The 17932-nt window shown below is 42.1% G+C and overlaps 1 protein-coding gene, 1 long non-coding RNA gene and 1 other non-coding gene across 4 annotated transcripts in view; 2 read left to right on the top strand and 1 right to left on the bottom strand.

The window, feature by feature from the left end:
* USP46 (ubiquitin specific peptidase 46) overlaps nucleotides 1–6966 on the bottom strand; it is a 34800-nt gene extending 27834 nt beyond the window's left edge. The window contains exon 1 of the mRNA XM_058023991.1: nucleotides 6406–6966. Within this exon, the coding sequence (XP_057879974.1) occupies nucleotides 6406–6441 (36 nt within the window). The 5' untranslated portion in view covers nucleotides 6442–6966. The remainder of the gene's footprint in view (nucleotides 1–6405) is intronic.
* Nucleotides 6967–14695: 7729 nt separating this feature from the next.
* On the top strand, nucleotides 14696–17287 carry LOC131083627 (uncharacterized). 2 transcript variants are annotated; one of them, XR_009114463.1, is made up of 4 exons: nucleotides 14696–14759; nucleotides 15058–15220; nucleotides 16015–16124; nucleotides 16993–17287. It is a non-coding gene; the product is annotated as an uncharacterized LOC131083627 (long non-coding RNA). The 2 variants fall into 2 exon arrangements; XR_009114464.1 differs by having other exon boundaries at nucleotides 14737–14764.
* On the top strand, nucleotides 16261–16379 carry LOC131084183 (small nucleolar RNA SNORA26). Its single transcript, XR_009114523.1, has one exon. It is a non-coding gene; the product is annotated as a small nucleolar RNA SNORA26 (small nucleolar RNA).
* Nucleotides 17288–17932: the final 645 nt, after the last annotated feature.

Genomic DNA, 17932 nt, shown 5'->3' with positions numbered 1-17932 from the left:
GAAGGAAGGAAGGAAGGCAAGGGTCTATGTGTTGTACAAGATGAATAAGACCACAGGTATGCAGTGTTACTTAAAAATTTCCCCCATAACCACAGCAACAAATGTTGACAACGTAATCAACACTTGGAGGTGGTAGTCTACAAAGATCTTAAAGTAACTTTCCTGTTTAACTTGTCAGTGGTAATACATCTTACATCCAGGTTTGGGTGCCTGTGCCTGGTTTCAAGTAAGATAAAGGTAACTGGAAAGAACCAAAAGAAGCCAGTCAAAATGGAGGACCCAACTCAAGAGAAAAGTGACCTATAAAAACACGTTTAATGGGGTTGTGTTGCATAAGACAGAAAAGGCCGCATAATGCAGGAAAGGGCATGACAATATTTTCAAGTCTACAATTTGTTACAGAAAGAAACTAGTCTGTTCTTGGCCTCAGCAATGGCCAGGATGAGAAGTACCAAGCTCAAATTACTGTAATGTAGATTCCAGTAAGACTTTAGGAAATGCGATGTACTTCCTATCATTGGAAATCTCCAACTTTGGCTGACCTACATCAGGAATAACACAGGTTTATCACATTCAGTGTACAGTGGGAGACTTTCTTGTCATAGGATATTTTACATACAGTTATTACATACAGTTGTTATGAGGCCATTAATTGTGAAATCAAAAAATCAAGTTAAATACCTGAAACATGCAATATCCAGTAATGGCTGGTTTGAAACCCTCAGCACAACAGCCTTTTCTGCAATGGCTGAGCACACCCAAGACCATGCTTACAGTGGAGTCCTGACCCTGAGGATGCTTCTTCCCCAGAAGCACTGATATCCTGGGGTGTTAAGCACGTAATGTACGTAATAAATGTATGTAAGCATACCTACAAAACAGCCAGCCAAGGACAGTTTCTGCGGCTAAAGGAAGGTCAGCAGAAGAGAACTGGCTCACTGCTTCTCTGACTGGCCAGGACTTAGACCCCACAGACTGTGCCTTGTCAAAATCCATCCGAACCGAACCTCCTGCGTGGCACTTGCCCACCACGCCACAGTTAATCAGGGTCCAGAGTCTGCTTTTAATGTCATTTCTTCCACAATTCAGATTCACTCAGCCTTGCTGAGCTATAACTAAGAGGTTCCTTTACTGAGGTGTTTAGTATAACCACTGGTTTATTCTTAATTCAGCAATATGAAGCCGAAGACTACGTGCATCTAAACAAACACACTGTTACACTACATGTCGTGTTCATGAATTGTCCTTTTGTACGTACTTTCTAAACAGCTAGTAAGTACATAAGAACCACTTTAGCCATTAAAAGGTATTCATGCAAGACAAACTTCAGCCATTACTCAAGGTTATACTTTGGGAAGTATATATTAGGATGTTTCTCATTTTTGCGTATACTCCTCAATCCAATAAAAAATATCTTTTATGGACTTCCATTCATCTTTTCCTGGAATGCACACTTCCTGTCTGTTAGTCCAGTGCCCATTTGTCAGTCAGCACACTCTCAAGTTTTCTCATTACTTCATGAAGTTATTACAAAGATTACACTTCATATTCTCCATACTTTTCATATTTTTGTTTCTATATTTTCTATGTCATATTGAAATTGTCACTCTTGAGAAAAACTGCATTGCTTGAACTGTCTACATCTTATCCAATGTTAAAATTTATTTTCCTTTATTAATCTAAATATGCCTTCCGATTAACTGTTTTTATTGTCTGGCAAGTATTATTTTGCCTTTATCTGTATTTATGGGAAGACATATGAGACATGAAGAAATATACACTGCAGGTTGTCCAAATGAATAAATCCAATTGAAAATCATAGTGATCAATTCTGTAGCCAAATAATATTCTTACTATTCCTGTATGAAACAGGATTTTAGAATTTCCGCAGCATTAAAATCATAAGCTTTTTTTTGTATAAAGCCTTTTCCAAATCTGTAGTTTGAGTCTTCATTCTGCCAATGCCCTATATGCAAACAAATGCTGCAATTAATCTCTAAAATCATGCTATTAAATAAACAAAAATATTCCAACATTTATTCTTATTTGTTTCCTGAATGTAGAGACTCCTAGGCTTGTATATTTTTTCTCTATAACCAGTTTCTAGAATTGTTAGAAACACTTTGTTTGTTTGTTTATTTTAAAATGAAAGCTGCAATTCACAGGTGTTCACATAATTCCTGATGAATTGTGTGAATGTTTTCATGCAGAAAAACAGCTATTTTTTCTGAAACTCGTGAGACTATGAGAAGAAAGAGTAACATGAAATTCCAAAATTAATCCAAGGAATGGCAACTTTTATTCCAAAGGATATCTATACAACAACTACCAGGAGTAACTATGAGGTATCTCAGATAATACCTTGTATCAGAGAACACTGAATGTGTTTAGATTATTCTGTTCATTAATTGTCAGAGCACTATGAAGTTCTAATTGGAATATTTGAGATACTATTACAAAAATATGAAAGGCAGGGAATTAATACCTGTTCTCAACAGAATTCTAAAAGAGAGAAATATGATCCACGGAGCTTGTTAGCCAGATTCAGTAAATGTGTGTCAATACATTCTGAAATGGTTAGATGTCCTTCACTGCACATAACAGTAATATCCCTAGGCCACAGCTGCAGCATGAGCTTAACTCGGAACTCAAGGCTTTACCTAAAGCTCATCAACTGAGAAACATACTGCAGAGGATTTCAGTAAGCATGAAATGCCAGCATGTCTGTCTACCCATGAACCAGAATTTGGTACTTGAGTCATTGGGTTATTCCACAGAAACAATAAGCAAAGAGAATTACAGCACATCCCTAGCTGGTGCCTACAGTCTCCCAGTGTTAGGAGGCACTGCCTGTTGGTATTCCCTCAAATAGAGTTTTTTCAATGTATTCTATGCTTCTTCACATCTGTTGTAGCTGTCCTACATAAAAGATGAGAACTCGTATACATGGTATACAAGTGTATACATCCCTCAGTGTGAAAATGGTGTGCAGACAGAGTGAATGAGTTTTCACAGGGGCTGAAGGGCAGGTAAGTTGAACATCCTGTGGACTACACCTCCTTCTCAGTGAACATGGCCATCATGCCCACATAAGAATCCTACTGATCCCTCAGGCACAGTTGCCTTCATCCCCTCCACCCATTCAGAACAAGTTTTAGCTCTGAATTCTCATTAAACAAATCAGTGAATAATAACTAAACTATTGCTATTATTATAACTTAGAGGACAAAACTGGTAAAAGACAATAGAGGAATTTTGTTTAATTCTAGAGTTGTGCATTTAAATATTTACTACAAGTAAATGTGCCAAGTGGAAACTTCCCCAGCCAAATATTTGTTTCTTACTGGCTAGCTCCTACTGTGTCTATCTCAGCATGTGAGAGCTTATCCAGTGAATATGTAGTACTAAGGATCTTTTGCAAGTGAGTTAAATACTGTTCCTGTCTTTCTTGCTTCACTACACTTGTTTTGATCCTTCCTGAAAAGACTAATGACCTCTACCATCTTTAGGAGATCAAAATTACAACCCAAGATATCAAATATCAGGCAGTCAACTTAATAGCAAACATACATCCAAAAATGCTGGCTAATCAGGTTTTTCAATTAATTCAGTTAAATTTCAGTAATATTTTTCCCTTCAGGACATGAGAGCAAACATTGAACAAACACACTCAAAAAACTTTGTCAAGGACTACCATTGAAAACACAATCTAAGTTGCATTCAGGGAAGGACAAGCATTTCAGGACCAATTGCTGCCTCTGTCTCTCTTCCTCTACTTCCCCCATCACACCTAAAAACCAACCAGACATCTTTGTTTAGGTTTTGGGTTTTTTTTTCAAAAAACGGATAAACCCTCTGTGAACACTCTAAAGTGGAATGGGAAAAAAATAAAGACCAGAACGCCCTTTTTAAAATTACTGAGTTTAACCAGTTAAAAAACTTAGAAACCTATTATTATGTAACATTATACAGAAAAACATATTATATTGCTAAAGAACTATACAGCTATTTCTTAGTCCACAGCTTGTCCGTAGCTCAGTTTTCAAGCGCTACATTATAGTGCAGGAACAAGGTCTGGGAATCAGCATCTCAGCATCTTTCTAGATAGATTTCTACAGATGTCCTAAATCAAACTATATTTAGGGCAAATATTTAGGTTTTAAAAAGGCAAAGGTTTACTTTTATACCTCTAGCCCTCTGGAAGGTTGTCATAGCTCCTTCTACAGACCACCGAGTTCAAGTCCATCACCTCATCAGAGTGGACACATTTTTGGAGGAGCCATAATGCAACATTGCCAGCACTTGAAAGAATTTGTATTTCTCTTACAGCCCCAAATTCCTGTAGCTGTCTAAAACACCACTGTTTTTGCCTAAAAGAACTTCCAGTCCCTGAGGGCTATCCAGAAAAAACTAAATGTGACCAACACAACATGGCATCTCTAAAAGCTAAGTACACAGACCTCAAGGAATGTGTAGCCTTAAAACATCAGTAACATTGAATAGACTACACCTTCTGTCACAGTACCATCAGCTAGAATTGTCTTGAAGTATGAATCCTGGTATGCCCCCTTTTCTGCTTGGGGCTCTCCTTCCCTTTAGTCTCTCCACCTCTCAGATGCTACTTTTACAGGATTTACTGGCAATGACAGCTGAGCAGCATACCCCTGCAAGAACTTCATCAGTTCTGTTGTGAATCTGTTCAGTCTTTGGGAGAACTGTGCTGCATGCAAGTGCATCTGTCTGAAGCACATGAAAAAATCAGAGTTCCTAGTACTTTATACCAAGGTCTTACATCCACCTATGAGTCTCCAGCTCCCCTTCATGCAGTGTTCTTTTATAAAATTTGCAAGGCGTCACATCCACCATTAATCAGCAGTAAAAACTGGAGCCTGCCTCAGAGAGAAGGTAAGTGCATCCAGGTTTTCTCCTCAGTCCTGTACCATTTCCTGAAGCTCTCTTTGCAGTATTTGTGGCTCATTGGACTGGAAATCATTAAGAACAATGAAGAGTTCAGAAAACTAGTTACTATTGATGAAGAAAGGTGAGCACCCAGGTTATTATACCACAAATCTGGATTTTGTATTAATTCTTTTAACCTCAGAACCAACTCACCCTCTCTGCATTTCAGAGCAGGCATTTCAAAGGGAGGGCTGAGGTTCAAATGAAAGCTATGCATGGGATTTCCCAGGCATCTCTTTTGCAACAAAAGACCAATCGCACTTAAGTGGAAGTGTGGACACATGGAAGGGGAGCAGGCTTGTACTCTGCACTCCCTCACTCAGACCCCGCAGCAGCCAGGCCTCCGGGGCTGTGCCCACTGCCTTACCCTAGAGACAGGCTCCATTCTCCAGGGCAGGTGAATGGTATGTGTGGCATCAGCAGCACAAGGCATGCTGGGGTACCACATGGAGGGAAGCTGGCAACTGTGTGTAGCTGCTCTTGAAGAACCTGGAAATAAGGGTGAAAAATACAGACTAAAAACCCAAAATGAACAAAAATAGGATTCTCTTCTGTTTGCATTGAGATGCTTAGCACGCAACTATTTATTTGGCAAGTTTGCTACAGTCTCACAGTATTAAAAAGTCTTTGACAGAGTTTGAGCTTTTCCTCCTCCTGCCAAGAAATTTCAAAAACCTAAACCAAATTAGGTGCTCCAAGTTTGTTAGAATTAAAATTAAACCCAAACACAATGCAGAAAGCATCGTTTCAACTGTTCCATGGGGAGAAAAGTAGCAAAGTGAACATAACAAAAATACAAACGTTTCCTTGTTCCTTCCTAATTGCCTAATTGGTTTTGAGAAAGCTAAGTGATTCAAGAGTACTTTATAAACACCAGTTCTCTTCGAGCAGCATGCAGTGCAAGTTAAACCCAGTTAGCTCTAAAGCAAAGACTTCCTAGAGCAACCACCTAGCATCGGGATCTAAAAGTGTTATTAGGCATCTAATCATCCTTCTTTTCTGTGTAATCTGGGGAGCTGCTGGCCCTAGGAGAGCGCAGGGTGCCTGCCTGAGAGGGTTAAACAGGGTCACTGATTTAATGTGGATTCAGAACCCAACTTTGGTCCTTTCGCAGTATTAGGGCAGGAGGAAGGGCAGGCGGAGGAAGGGCGGGCCACGGCTCCGTCTGCAACGCGCCTCGGCCGGGGTCAGACCCGCTCCGGGGGCCTCGCACCGGTTCTGCATCTGCGTCCCTCCCCGGCCCACGCCCGGGCTGCTCCCGGAAAACTCCTCGGGACATCGTCACTCTCCGTCGGCCAACTCCATCCCGGGCACTTCTCGGCAGCCTGCCCGGCTCCCCTGCCGCTGGGGACGGGACGGAGCTGCGAGGTTGGGCTGCGCCCCGGAGCAGCCCCCAGCCGGCCCCCGCAGGGGCAGCCGCGCCGCCCGCCCCCCGCCAGCACTCACCATATTACAGATGGAGGCGATGTTTCTGACAGTCATTAGTCTAAAGGTTGCAGCGATCCCACACCGCCATCTTTATAAGGTGAAAACAGCCCCGCTCATGGTGGGAAGAGCGCAGGAAGGGATAGGGGGCGGCGGCGGCTCCTGCTCCGGGGCTGGGATAAAAGCGAGAGGAGGGGACTGCACAGGCACCCTTTGCGCCCGCAGAGCGGCGAGAAGGACGGACCTTCCCGGCCTCCCTCCTCCGGCCGAGTGACCGGGAGCTTCAGCAGCGCGGAGAGAGCGGCCGCATCTCCGCTCCTTCCGCCTGTGCCTCTCGCACGGTCCGCAGGGCCCCGGGCTCCCGCTGGAGCGCTCAGCCGCGCCTCTGCGCCAGCCGGCACCGCGCTAATCTCTCCCTTCCTCCTCCTCCTCCTCTTCCTCCTCTCCCGGCGGCTGCCGTTGCCGCTCGCCGCTCCATCGCAGCGCCGCGCCCGCTGATGCGCTCTGACAGCGCCGGGGACGGGAAGAGAAGGGAAAGGAAGGGAAGGTCAGAGGCAGTGCCGGGCACGGGGCACCCAGCGGGCCTGGCGGGGCGGCCGCCGCCGCAGCCAATGCGCTGCGGGGCCGAGGGGGCGCGGGGGCGCTGCGCCCGCCGCCCCTCCGGACGGGCCCTCCGACAGGAGCCGCGGTGCTTTAATCACCGGGCCTGGAATGGCCACGGGGCTGGGAATCCCGGCCTCGGTGCGTGCACAGCCATACCGGCAGGCAGCGGGGTGAAGGACAGGAAGGCAGGACGACGTGGATGTGTGGCAGGAACGGCGGCACTGTGCTTTGGAACATGCTCACCCCACCTAATTAGGAGGTACACAGGAGCCCAGGCACTTGCAAAATCCAGAACCGTAGGCTGGAATGTAATTTACTGCCCTCAGTTGGTGCTTTGTATTGCCATTCATGCAGACAACATTTATCTTCACAGATGCTCTTTTGGGACTGTCCCCACACCATGTGCTCACCACAAATTCACAACATCTAGCATTTATACGACACAGTCAACGTAATAATCTCAGGTTCTCTTCAAACACAAGCAAGTCGAGGCCCATGCCTTTCTCCAAGGCAGAGCAGTGTAAATATATTAAATTCACACACGTGACAATAGGCCCAAGGTTGTTAAATAGCTAACTGGAGGTCACATAGCAAATCTCTGAGAGAAGCAAGAGTAGAGTCCAGCTAGGGCAAACCTCATCTTAGAATTCCCCTTTCCTTAGCAGATGTTGCTTTTTTTCAGCAAGAGCCTAAGGCCCGTTTATTGTTCCTCTGCTATGCTGGGGAAATCATTCAAATAAAGAGAGAACTACTAACATTTCTACAGACACCTCTGTTCCTAACAGCACCTGAAGGGTGGCATGCTCATTCCTGGCTACACCTTTCATTTCATGATGCTAGAATAAAATAATTGCAGCCTATAGAGCCTGGGTCCACAGCCTTCATTTACAGGAAACATTCTGAAGTCAGTATTTTTTTAAATTATAATTTCAAAAAAATATCTATGATTACTAGTAAAATCTGGCATCAGCAGTAACATCTAAAGATAAATTCCTGCCCTGAAAATACTGTTAGGTAAGTGGCCTTAATCCAGCTCACTGTGGACAAGTGCCTGCTTTATAAAAATGGTATCAAATTTGGCATTAGTTGGTATCTTGCTGAGAGTTTCAGCAAAGAAACTCAAAATTGAGTTGTCACAGAGACAGAATTTTCTTTCCTCCTTAAGTTGGATTAGTTATATTAAATCATTGCAGACATTCAACATACAGGATGGAGAAAGATTTTTGGACATAATGGGGTGAAGTCCTCAGGGCCACTAAACTGCTTCATAAATCCGCAAATCGCTATGCAAAAGAGCCATTAAATAACATCACTGAGAAAAAAAATTATCTTTGGTATAATTCTATTAAGTTCATGGTCTTACATTACGTGTGAATTTGATCTCAAGTGTTTAATTTGCTTAAACTCAGAGGACTGGATTACACATAATATGACAGGTTTTCTCAACATAACCAGGGAAAATGGGAGTTAAGCCAACATGTCAGGACTGAAGCAATCAAGGTCTGATTAGTTTCCAGTGCATTTCTAAGTAGCCTGGACAGTACTGCACCATCCCTGGTTTTTAAACTGATGCCTGTTATTACACAAGCGTAATTACGTTTTCTTTGCTGTAGCCTGCTTATTCCAATTTACTGTGGAGAATCATAATTGCTATCAGTGAAAAGTTATGGAACAAACAAATGGGTTTGAAAGGTAATTAAAAATTTAAATGACACAAAATGCAGTATCTAATAAAGCCATTTGCCTCATGTATATTTTAATGTCAATAACATTACTTCCATAATACAAACCCAAGAGAAGTCATAGAATGTGTGAAGACAAAAAAGAAAAAAGTGGTATTTCCATACTTCTTTTTTTCTTACATGCCAATTACTTGACTTCAGGGTAAGTTTTCTGTTGTTTCTGTTCGTTAAACATTTTTGACACAAAATTAAATTCCTACTGATTAAGCACTTACTGGTTGTTCAAGGGAATATTTGTCAACATGCACACACATCATTCTGTGAAGAATTCAGTATCATATTCCTTAATGCTAATATAAATACTTTCATTTAAAGGTGGACACTTTTTTTGTCTTTTTTTCTGAAGATAGATAATAAATATAGAGAATAATATACAAGTGTATTTGTGTCAGTTTGAAAATAGTCTTGCACTGTCTTTTTTGCTCTTCAGACATATCAAAACAGGAAAGAAGAAAGAAACTTTCATGCTGGAAATGGACTAGTGTCTGGTTTTGTTTTTTTATGCTGTTGTCATTTTCAGGAATAGAAACTTTATTCCTGTCGCTGTTTGAAGATAAAAAAGTGCTAAGCAATGCAACAGATACTAGTAACAAACTTTATAAGAATTGTATAAATAAAGAACAGTGCACAATTGTTTCCACTCCAAAGCATTGCCCTATCTCTTTACAACAAACAACCAACCCTGTGTTTCTTCTTAGTGTTAGACAAAGAGAAGGAAAACAAAGGACTATTTATAACCTAAGAGTGCTTATATAATTTCTGTTGAAAGGTCAAAAAATACCTCCTGCATTTAATTTTAGATCTGTCTTGGTCTCATCTGGTTTTACACTTGAACATTTCTATTTCACTGCATAAAATATGGACCTATTGTAAATATCCTCTTTGGCTAGCAGAGGCATGGATTTCCATAACATTTTCCACCAGACTTTTCAGAGTATTTTGCAAGCATTCACTCAGAGTTGTCAAATTATTTGGTGGCAAGTTAATATTAGTTTCTTTTACAAAGCAAGATGATTGCCAGCAGAAATGTAGTGACTTGTCCAAAGTTAACACAGGAGAGTTGGTAGCAAATCTGAGACTAGAATATCTGTTCATTCTGTGCTACAAAGAGGATATTGCATTTCCTCTCCAGAAATCTTGTAAAATTCCACAGAGGGTTCATTTATGTTTTTCTTGTAATAAACTTGGGTCCAGAAGTGGGTAATCATCAGTCAGTTTGCTGAACAAATGTTTGGAACAGATCAAATTTAGGATATATTTCTAACCAATTAAAAGGTCATTTTAATGGAAAAGGGAGTTAAAACAATACTAAGGCTTCCTGAAAGCATGGAAAATACCTAAGAATTATAGGAGAATTCAGATGTCTGAAATATTACAGTGCTGACAATGTAGGTTTAGAATTTTACAATTTTTAAAATGTTTTATATATAATATTAAATTATGTTCTACCAAAAAATAGGAAAATATCTTTAACAAAATGGCAAATGTGTAGACACAAGAATGAGAAATCGAGATTTTCCATGAAGCTTGGCCTCATTCCAGAACAGACTGGTGGCTTTAGTACAATGCCAAATACCAGCTTGCAGCCTATGGATTGAATCTGTGGCACATGGCTCATAGCAAGTCCATGGAAACCACTCCATCTGCACCTGACATTCTAATGGCAAGAGTGAGTTGCAGTCCATGAACAATTCATGGAAATCCATAGAAAATGTGCAGAGTCTAAAACCAAAATACCAACCCAACTTTGGAATTACTATTTTTCTTTAAGACTGTCATCTTCAAAGCAACCCCTGCCCAACATTTTCAAATTATCTGAGAAATTATTTCTCTTGATTCAAAATACTGTAAAACTTCATGTTTTGGTGATAGTATGACTTGTCAGGATTCCGAAGATAAAGCATAGAAATAAAACTGCATTAAATTGATCCCTGAATCTTGCCTATCTTTTGCTAGTTTAAACATTTTAGAGTTGGCAAGTAGAGAATACCACCTCTTCATTTTTTCTCAGAAATTATTACTTTACAGAAGAAAACAAAACACTTTATAGCATCTTGTGGAATCCTCTGACTCCTCCCCCTCAGGGACATCCCCAGGGCCTTGCCTTGGAAGAATACATCATAAAGTTTTCCCCACCTCAGCCGACAGAGAGGACTAAGCCATGATGCTCTGCAGCACTACTGCCAATCCACGTTAGATTGCCTCCCCCATTGGCCAGCTGACACTGCCCACCCCAATTACTCCTCCCTCATCCCCCCTACAGGGTGCTGCCCTTTGTCCTTTGCTGCGCCCTCAGGGCACTGGTCACTGACCCCGCGCTGAAGTCATGCAGGCCACATGGTTCTGTCTTTTGTCTCTGCTCCCTTTGGCAGGGTGGATGCAATAAACCCCCGCTGGAACAGACCATGCACAGAGCCTCCCTGTCTTTCCTCTGCTGAGCTCTCTGTGGTGTGTGTGTGTGTATGGGCTTGAAATGGCTGCTCTGGAGGCCTCACTCGGAGCAGCTTCTGAAGGAGACCTGTCAAAGAAGGTTGCAGCACTTCTGCCACCCTGCCACGCTGCAACAGCATCTGACATCATCGGTTTTTGGCCGCACACCACATCTGGAAGGCCAAAGACAGCAGAACAAGACAGAAGCAAGTACATGGATGTTGAGGTACCAAAAGCTGGCTGAGTAGAAACAAGGGGTTGAAGAGTTCTCTAGTGAAAGCCATTGCATTCTAGTCTATGAAGAGGCTGTTAAAGCCTCTGCAGCCAGTCCGAGTCAATCATGGCCTGGAGCTGTGATTATCTCATCATACCTTACCCCTGCCCCTTCCTTCCACTTGAGTTTCAAATACTCTGTGTTAAGAGCTTGGAACAGTGACTGTAATAGAACTTCAGTGCTCTGTAAATAATACTGACCTTCCCCACTCTCACTACTCAAGGAAAAAATATTCCCACCTTTCCAGAAGGAAGACTCTTGAAGAATGGCCTCTTCATCAGGTGTATTATTCAGCAAGGGAGCTCACAAGAAAACTTTACTGGCATTTTTCTTACCTATACAAAATGTGTTTTCAGGTGGAAAAACACTATTTAAATTCTAATCATACATATTAGCTGGAAAGAGATAACAAAAACTTTTAACCATGGAAGTAATTTATCAAACAAAAAGAGACTCACTGAGCAAAAATAACAGAAAATTGAAGTTTTTACAGAAATATATTGATATTTATGCCTCTGAAAAGGAAATAATCATTCTGGCTTGCCTTCCTCTTCTCCAAAGATTGTATTTATCATTTTTATTCTATTTACAGGCTCCAATTTTAACTCACAAACATTCTGAGGACAAAAAAAGGCCAAAGGACAGATAAGCTGTAACTGGCATTTAGTCTATTTTCAGCGTGAATTTAAAATAGCCTTTACATTTTATTAAATTGTGCATAAATTAAATTATACTTTTATTACATTACATTACATCTCAAAGTTTTAACCAAATTTAACCACACACATACACACACATATATATAAATATAAATAAAAGTATTTTACATTCTAAGATTTCAAACATGACAATTATTCAATGCTACTGAATACTAATACTACTTTGCAGGTAATTCACCTGCAAAGACTGATCGACACAATGAGGTTTTACTTGATTGATTTTCCTTCATTTGGAGAAAGACAATAAAATTGAAGTGAAATGTTTATGACAATTGCACATTGTGGTAAGCTCCTGATGTTCTTAAACAAGTTGTTTTCAAGAGTCTTTCTTCTGTGAGAAGCATCAAAGCATCAGAGACTTTGAGACTTAATTCTTGCATGTGACAAAGAGAGACTTGGCTAATTAGAGCATCACTCTTCAATATTTGAACAAATTAATTCAGGTCACCCACCTCCTCAAAAAGCTCAACACTAATCTACAAAATAAGACACCCTGCTGCCACTTAATAAATTTCAAAATGCCCTCATGTTAACTGGATTTCCTACAAATTCTGCTCATGACCAGGCCTGTATTTCTCCCAGTTAGTTAAAATTAACCTGTACCCAGATCCACCAATATTGTGGTCTTTCCCTCAAGTCCCCAAAGTACCCAAGCTGTGGGCAGACTCAGTGCCCAGCTGAGAAGTTCATTCAGATAAAAGTTACATCCCACACACACGGAAACAGCAGATCTGCCTGCAGCATTGTAGGCAGCAACTTAGTGGTTACAGCACTATAACAGGAAATGGGAGAACTAACCTGCAAGTAAAGAGGCTCAAATCCACATCTGATCCTTGCAGTAATTTATTAAAGGACAGTTATTTTATTCTATAGAGCAGCTTTGGAATAGGACAGGCAGGTCAGGTAGACTCTGCATTTCTTCTCTTGAAGTTGTGCCGCTATTAGACACAAAAGTGTCATGGAGCCAGAGAGAAGGCAAACAATACAAACTTTGTATGGGGAAAACAGAAGAAAACTTCTGAGGGGCAAGAAAAAGGTGTAGGATTATGTGAATTATTAAAATGCTCAATTAGGATGGATACTGATCACTGGTTTGCTGTGGATTGCTGGTTTTCTGTGTAACAGAAGTGCCAGTTTACTTTCTGTACTGGAAAAGAAGAAAGCAAATCCCACTGGCATAAGTGCTAAAATTTTAAAGATTGAATGCCACTTCATCTTTTTGACTACATTACGGAAAAAGACTGATCTGACTTAGGTGTCTGACCACAGAAAATAGTCATTGCAAAAGGAGACCACTTGAAATAACTTAAAACTACATGTCTCACAATTTTATCTCCAGACTGATTTACCTGCAGTCCTAAGACTGGTTTTGAATCTGGGTGTACAGACAATAAACTGTCACAGGGTTAATCTGCAACAATGTTTGGAGCGACAAGAATTAGAAGAGGTAACTAGAAGTGGAAGGAAACAATTTCTAGAATCATCCCTTGATTGCAACTATGTGACTATTTGTTTCAGGCTGCATCAGATTGGTTAGCTCTGTTGCAGTGATTTGAATGCAGGGTTCAGATTAGAGATAGTGGGCCAACTCGTTGTTTTCTTTCTACACACTTTACAGGTGGAACTCGGCGTGAGCCAGGACATATTCCTCCTCACTGAGACAGGAAGGTACGAATTATCAGCAATATACACACCTATTTGAGAAGCAGGGACTTCCATTCAATTCAGTTTGGACAATGCTTTCAGACACAGGGTGTGATTCTTGGGGTGTCCTGTGCTGGGCCAAGGGTTGGACTTGAAGATCCTGATGGGTCCCTTCCACCTCAGTACATTCTATGATATATTGTGATTCCTGCCTACCAGCTTTGCGAAGTCTCTGTCCTACAAACTACTAATTCCCTGTGTATGCTAATCTGCTCGTACTCACTCCAAACCCTCTTAGCAGCATCCCCAGACGGGCGGCCCGTTCTATCTGGGGCAGAAGAGCCGCAGAGCTGCGCACCGTGCCGAGGGCTGGCTCGCAGGCCAGGCCTGCTGGCCCCGCGTCACGGCTGGCGCGCAGCCCGGCACAGCTGCACGGCATGGCCAGGGCATTAGCGAGGCTCGGGGCTTTACCTCGCCATCCTCAGACAGCTCCTAAGCCTCCTAAGCACGGCTTAGACAGGAGTTTAGACAGAGATCAGCGGTATTTAATGCCTCAAACCCGCTACACAGCTGCCACTTCGCACCGAAGGCACTTTTGTTTCCCGGTGTTAAACATCTGCGGGCACCCAGAACTCGGCCCGGGGAGGAATGGACGAGCGTGCCCCCGCAAAAGCCTTGATCTGACCCATGGGGGCCGCCGCAGGAAGCTCGGCTGCTCAGCCGGGCCGGCCCCTCAGACGCGGCCATGGCGCGGCCCTGCGGCAGCTCCCGGGCCCTCCGGCTCAGCGCGGCTCGGCCGCGCGGCCCCGCCCCGCCCCGCCCCGCCCCACGCGAGGTCACGCGCGCTGTCCTCGCCAATAGGCAGCGGCGGCCGGAGCCGCGTGGGTCTCGCGGGAGCGCGCGGCGGTATTTAGTGGCCGGCGAGGCGCTCCTCCGTCCTTCTGTCCGCCGGCTGTGGGCGCGGTAAGGTGAACGCGGCCGCTCTCAGGGGAAGCCGCCTACCCTCCGCACGGACGGGCTTTGGGCCTAGGGGAGGTGGGACACATCTGTGTGGTTTTCCCTTCACATCTTGCCCTCTCGGAGCTTGGCGGTGCTCCGGGGAGTCAACACAGGGGGATAGAGCAGCTTTCCCTCACTAAAACCCAGTGCGGAGCCCTTCCCTCCGCCCTGCATCCTGTCGTGAGGCACAAATGGCCCGCGTCCCTCCATTCCCCCCTCGCGGTCCCCTTGCTGCCCGGCTGATGCCTTTCTCCCTCCGCAGTGTGTCCCGAGGAAGCGGCGAGCCCTTCAATGCCCGCCATGGGCAGGAGCCCCGGCGCGGCTGGCCCGGGCAGGCCCAGCGCTGGCGGGCTGCGCTCACGGCCTGGGACGCCCATGGGTGAGGGACACACCGAGCTCAGCGCTCCTACTGCAGCCTGGGGCTGGTAAGAAAAGGCTTCGGGCTTCCGAAGTGGAGGGCTATGAATCCTGAGAGGTTTTTTAAAATAACAGATATATGTATGGGGTGCTGCCCTGTGTCTCTGAGTCAAAATGACTGTCTACATTTGCACTTTTCTGTATTTTAAGTCGCAGCTATTGGGCTGCACAAACCTTGAATCTGAATCACTGCGTTTATTTAGTTTTTTAATGGGCCGCATCAAGAAAATTGCAATTGTACCCTGTGATGTTTAGACTGTAGGCACTTAGGGCTTGGGTTTAACTGGGCTTGATAATTGTTCAAACAAAGAAAAAACCCTCTCTGTCTTGGGCTTTCCCTGAATATTCTAGTCCACCTGAAACAGTATCATTTGATGTCTCTTGGATGAGTGCTTTATAAGTTGTAACAAGGTGTGTGTATATATCTGTGCGTAGACACAAGGTAGCAATGAATTATCTGGCAAAGATTCAGTCAAACCTACAGGTTTATAGTTCACCTCGGTAGCATCAGCACTGAAAGTAATTTAGGCTTAATAAACGTTACATTGTTTAGGATTAAAAGTATATTTAAAAAATGTTAAAAAGGCATGTTCTATGTAGTTTAACTGGGCTAATGAACATGCCTTATCAACAGATTGAACCAGTAATTGCCATTTGCTCTAGGTTTTGATTTAAAAATAAACTTCTTGTAAATGACTTGCAACAATATAATAGCAACTCTGTAGAATAAACTTTGGAGTTTTAACTTTAGTTAAACAGTACTAATTATAATTTTACAATTTTTTTTTTTTTTGCTCTCTAGAGGCATCACATAGCAACCATGCTTGAAATGTTTTAGACGTGGGTAATCACACCTAAATGTGAAGCAATGCTCGGGACTTCTTAGGAATAAACAATGCCTTCTCCTTGAAGGTAAGTGTGCTCTGTCTAATGACAATTGCCAAGGGTGTTTCAAGCAAATTATAGTATCTCTTTAATAGTATATTCAGATCATCCTAGTTGATAAGAAAACACTATAACATGCTAAAATCTACTCCCCTTTTATGCTTTGCCCTCTTAAGTCTGGCAGTGTCTTAAGTGGCCAATACTGAGGGGTATAAAAGTTCTCTTGCAAACCCAGAGGTGAGGCTGAAACTCTTCTTTGGATCATGCTTAGGAGGAACACATTTGTATAACTGCTGAACTTCAGGAAGCTGCTAATCAACTTTGTTAACAGTTTGTAGGAAGATTTTGAACTGTCCTCTTGTTATGATAGCTGAATCTTAATATCATAGGTTTCTCAAATCTGTGCTTTGTGAACCTGTGTGATTCGTGCCTTGAGTAAAGAGTTTCTCGTAAATTGTTTGGTCTCCAGGTATGTAATTGTGAAAAGGATTATCAGATAATAGTGGCTGCATTGTCTTCTATTCCTGAAGGAGTTTAATTTACTCCTTGCTGGAAGACAAAGCAAAATAGCTTTGACTGGTGAAAAACATGTGTGGTAACTCTTAAAACTTTATATAGATTTAGCCAAAAACAAATAGCAAAAATATCACAGGAAAGTCAATGATAGTTACTGATCTGCTTATTCTAATATAACTGGTCCTCTGGAATGGAATCCATACTAATGGTATGGGAAATGCAGATCCCATCCTGTACAAACCAAGTAATTTTGTTTAAAAAAAGGCTCTGGCCTAAGGTTAGTGTCATGTAGAAGATTCATGTAGCTCAACCTTAGAGCAGTTACCTGTTTTGTGTGTGCATAATGCTGACTGCAACTGAAATAGAACTTCTTTTACAGGGATGAAGACAACATGTGCCAGGAACTGACATTAGACATCAGTTTATGATTTCCTGAGTGGATGATTTTTGACTTCATACAAGATGATTCCAGTTGTCACCTCTAAGTATCATCTTGGAAGTAGAATTGAGACAAGCAATGGCTTAAATGATAGGTCTTCAATGATAATGTTGAAACAGGCATCTCACCATTTGTTAAAATAGGCTTCCTAACAAAAACTGCTGTAATTTGACTGTGTTTGTGGATTAATTAAAATAAATTGAGTAATTATTAAAATAAAAGTATGCTACCAAAACTTTGTGTTTTGAAGGTTTTTCTTAAGGTATTTTCTGCACGAAGACTTTGTTTCTGTGACAGCACAAAAGTGTTTACATCCATGAAACATTCTTGCCATGTTCAGACTTGATTAATTTAATCTTAAATTTACAAACCCATTGAAAAGGTCCTCTTAAACTTTTATTCTTGGTATCTGAGTATTTTGTAATGCAAAAGCACTGAGATCAATCAGCTAACTTCTAAGTTATTTCATTACACTGTATGTGTTTGCATGTTCTCTACAAAAGAATTATCTCAAACTGAAAAGAACATGTTACCAAGAATCCCATTCCTTGCCTATTTTAAATTAAAAAGAGAAAAGTTTTAATTTTCCATGTAAAGCACTATTAGTGAGAAGGTCCTTAAAAAACAAGATCATCATTGTTGAGCAATTAAAAGCTTGTATATATGCTTTTCAGTAGCTTATGTCTTAATACTGAAAACATTTTTCTTGAAGGTAGATCTTAAATTGATTTTGTGCATCCTGCACAAAATTTGTGTTACTGCCAGTGCTTTCCTAGAATGCACAAGCAAGGATATTTAGTAGAATGGCTGTCAGGTGCTCACCACTGCCTGTTTAGGAGACTGAGATGGTGTGGATTTAGGAACTAATGTGTTTACACAT

Source organism: Melospiza georgiana, chromosome 5 (genome assembly GCF_028018845.1).
Source record: "Melospiza georgiana isolate bMelGeo1 chromosome 5, bMelGeo1.pri, whole genome shotgun sequence".
Lineage (NCBI taxonomy): Eukaryota > Metazoa > Chordata > Aves > Passeriformes > Passerellidae > Melospiza > Melospiza georgiana.
Note: the sequence above shows the minus strand (reverse complement) of the source record. Positions and strands in the feature narration are given on the sequence as shown.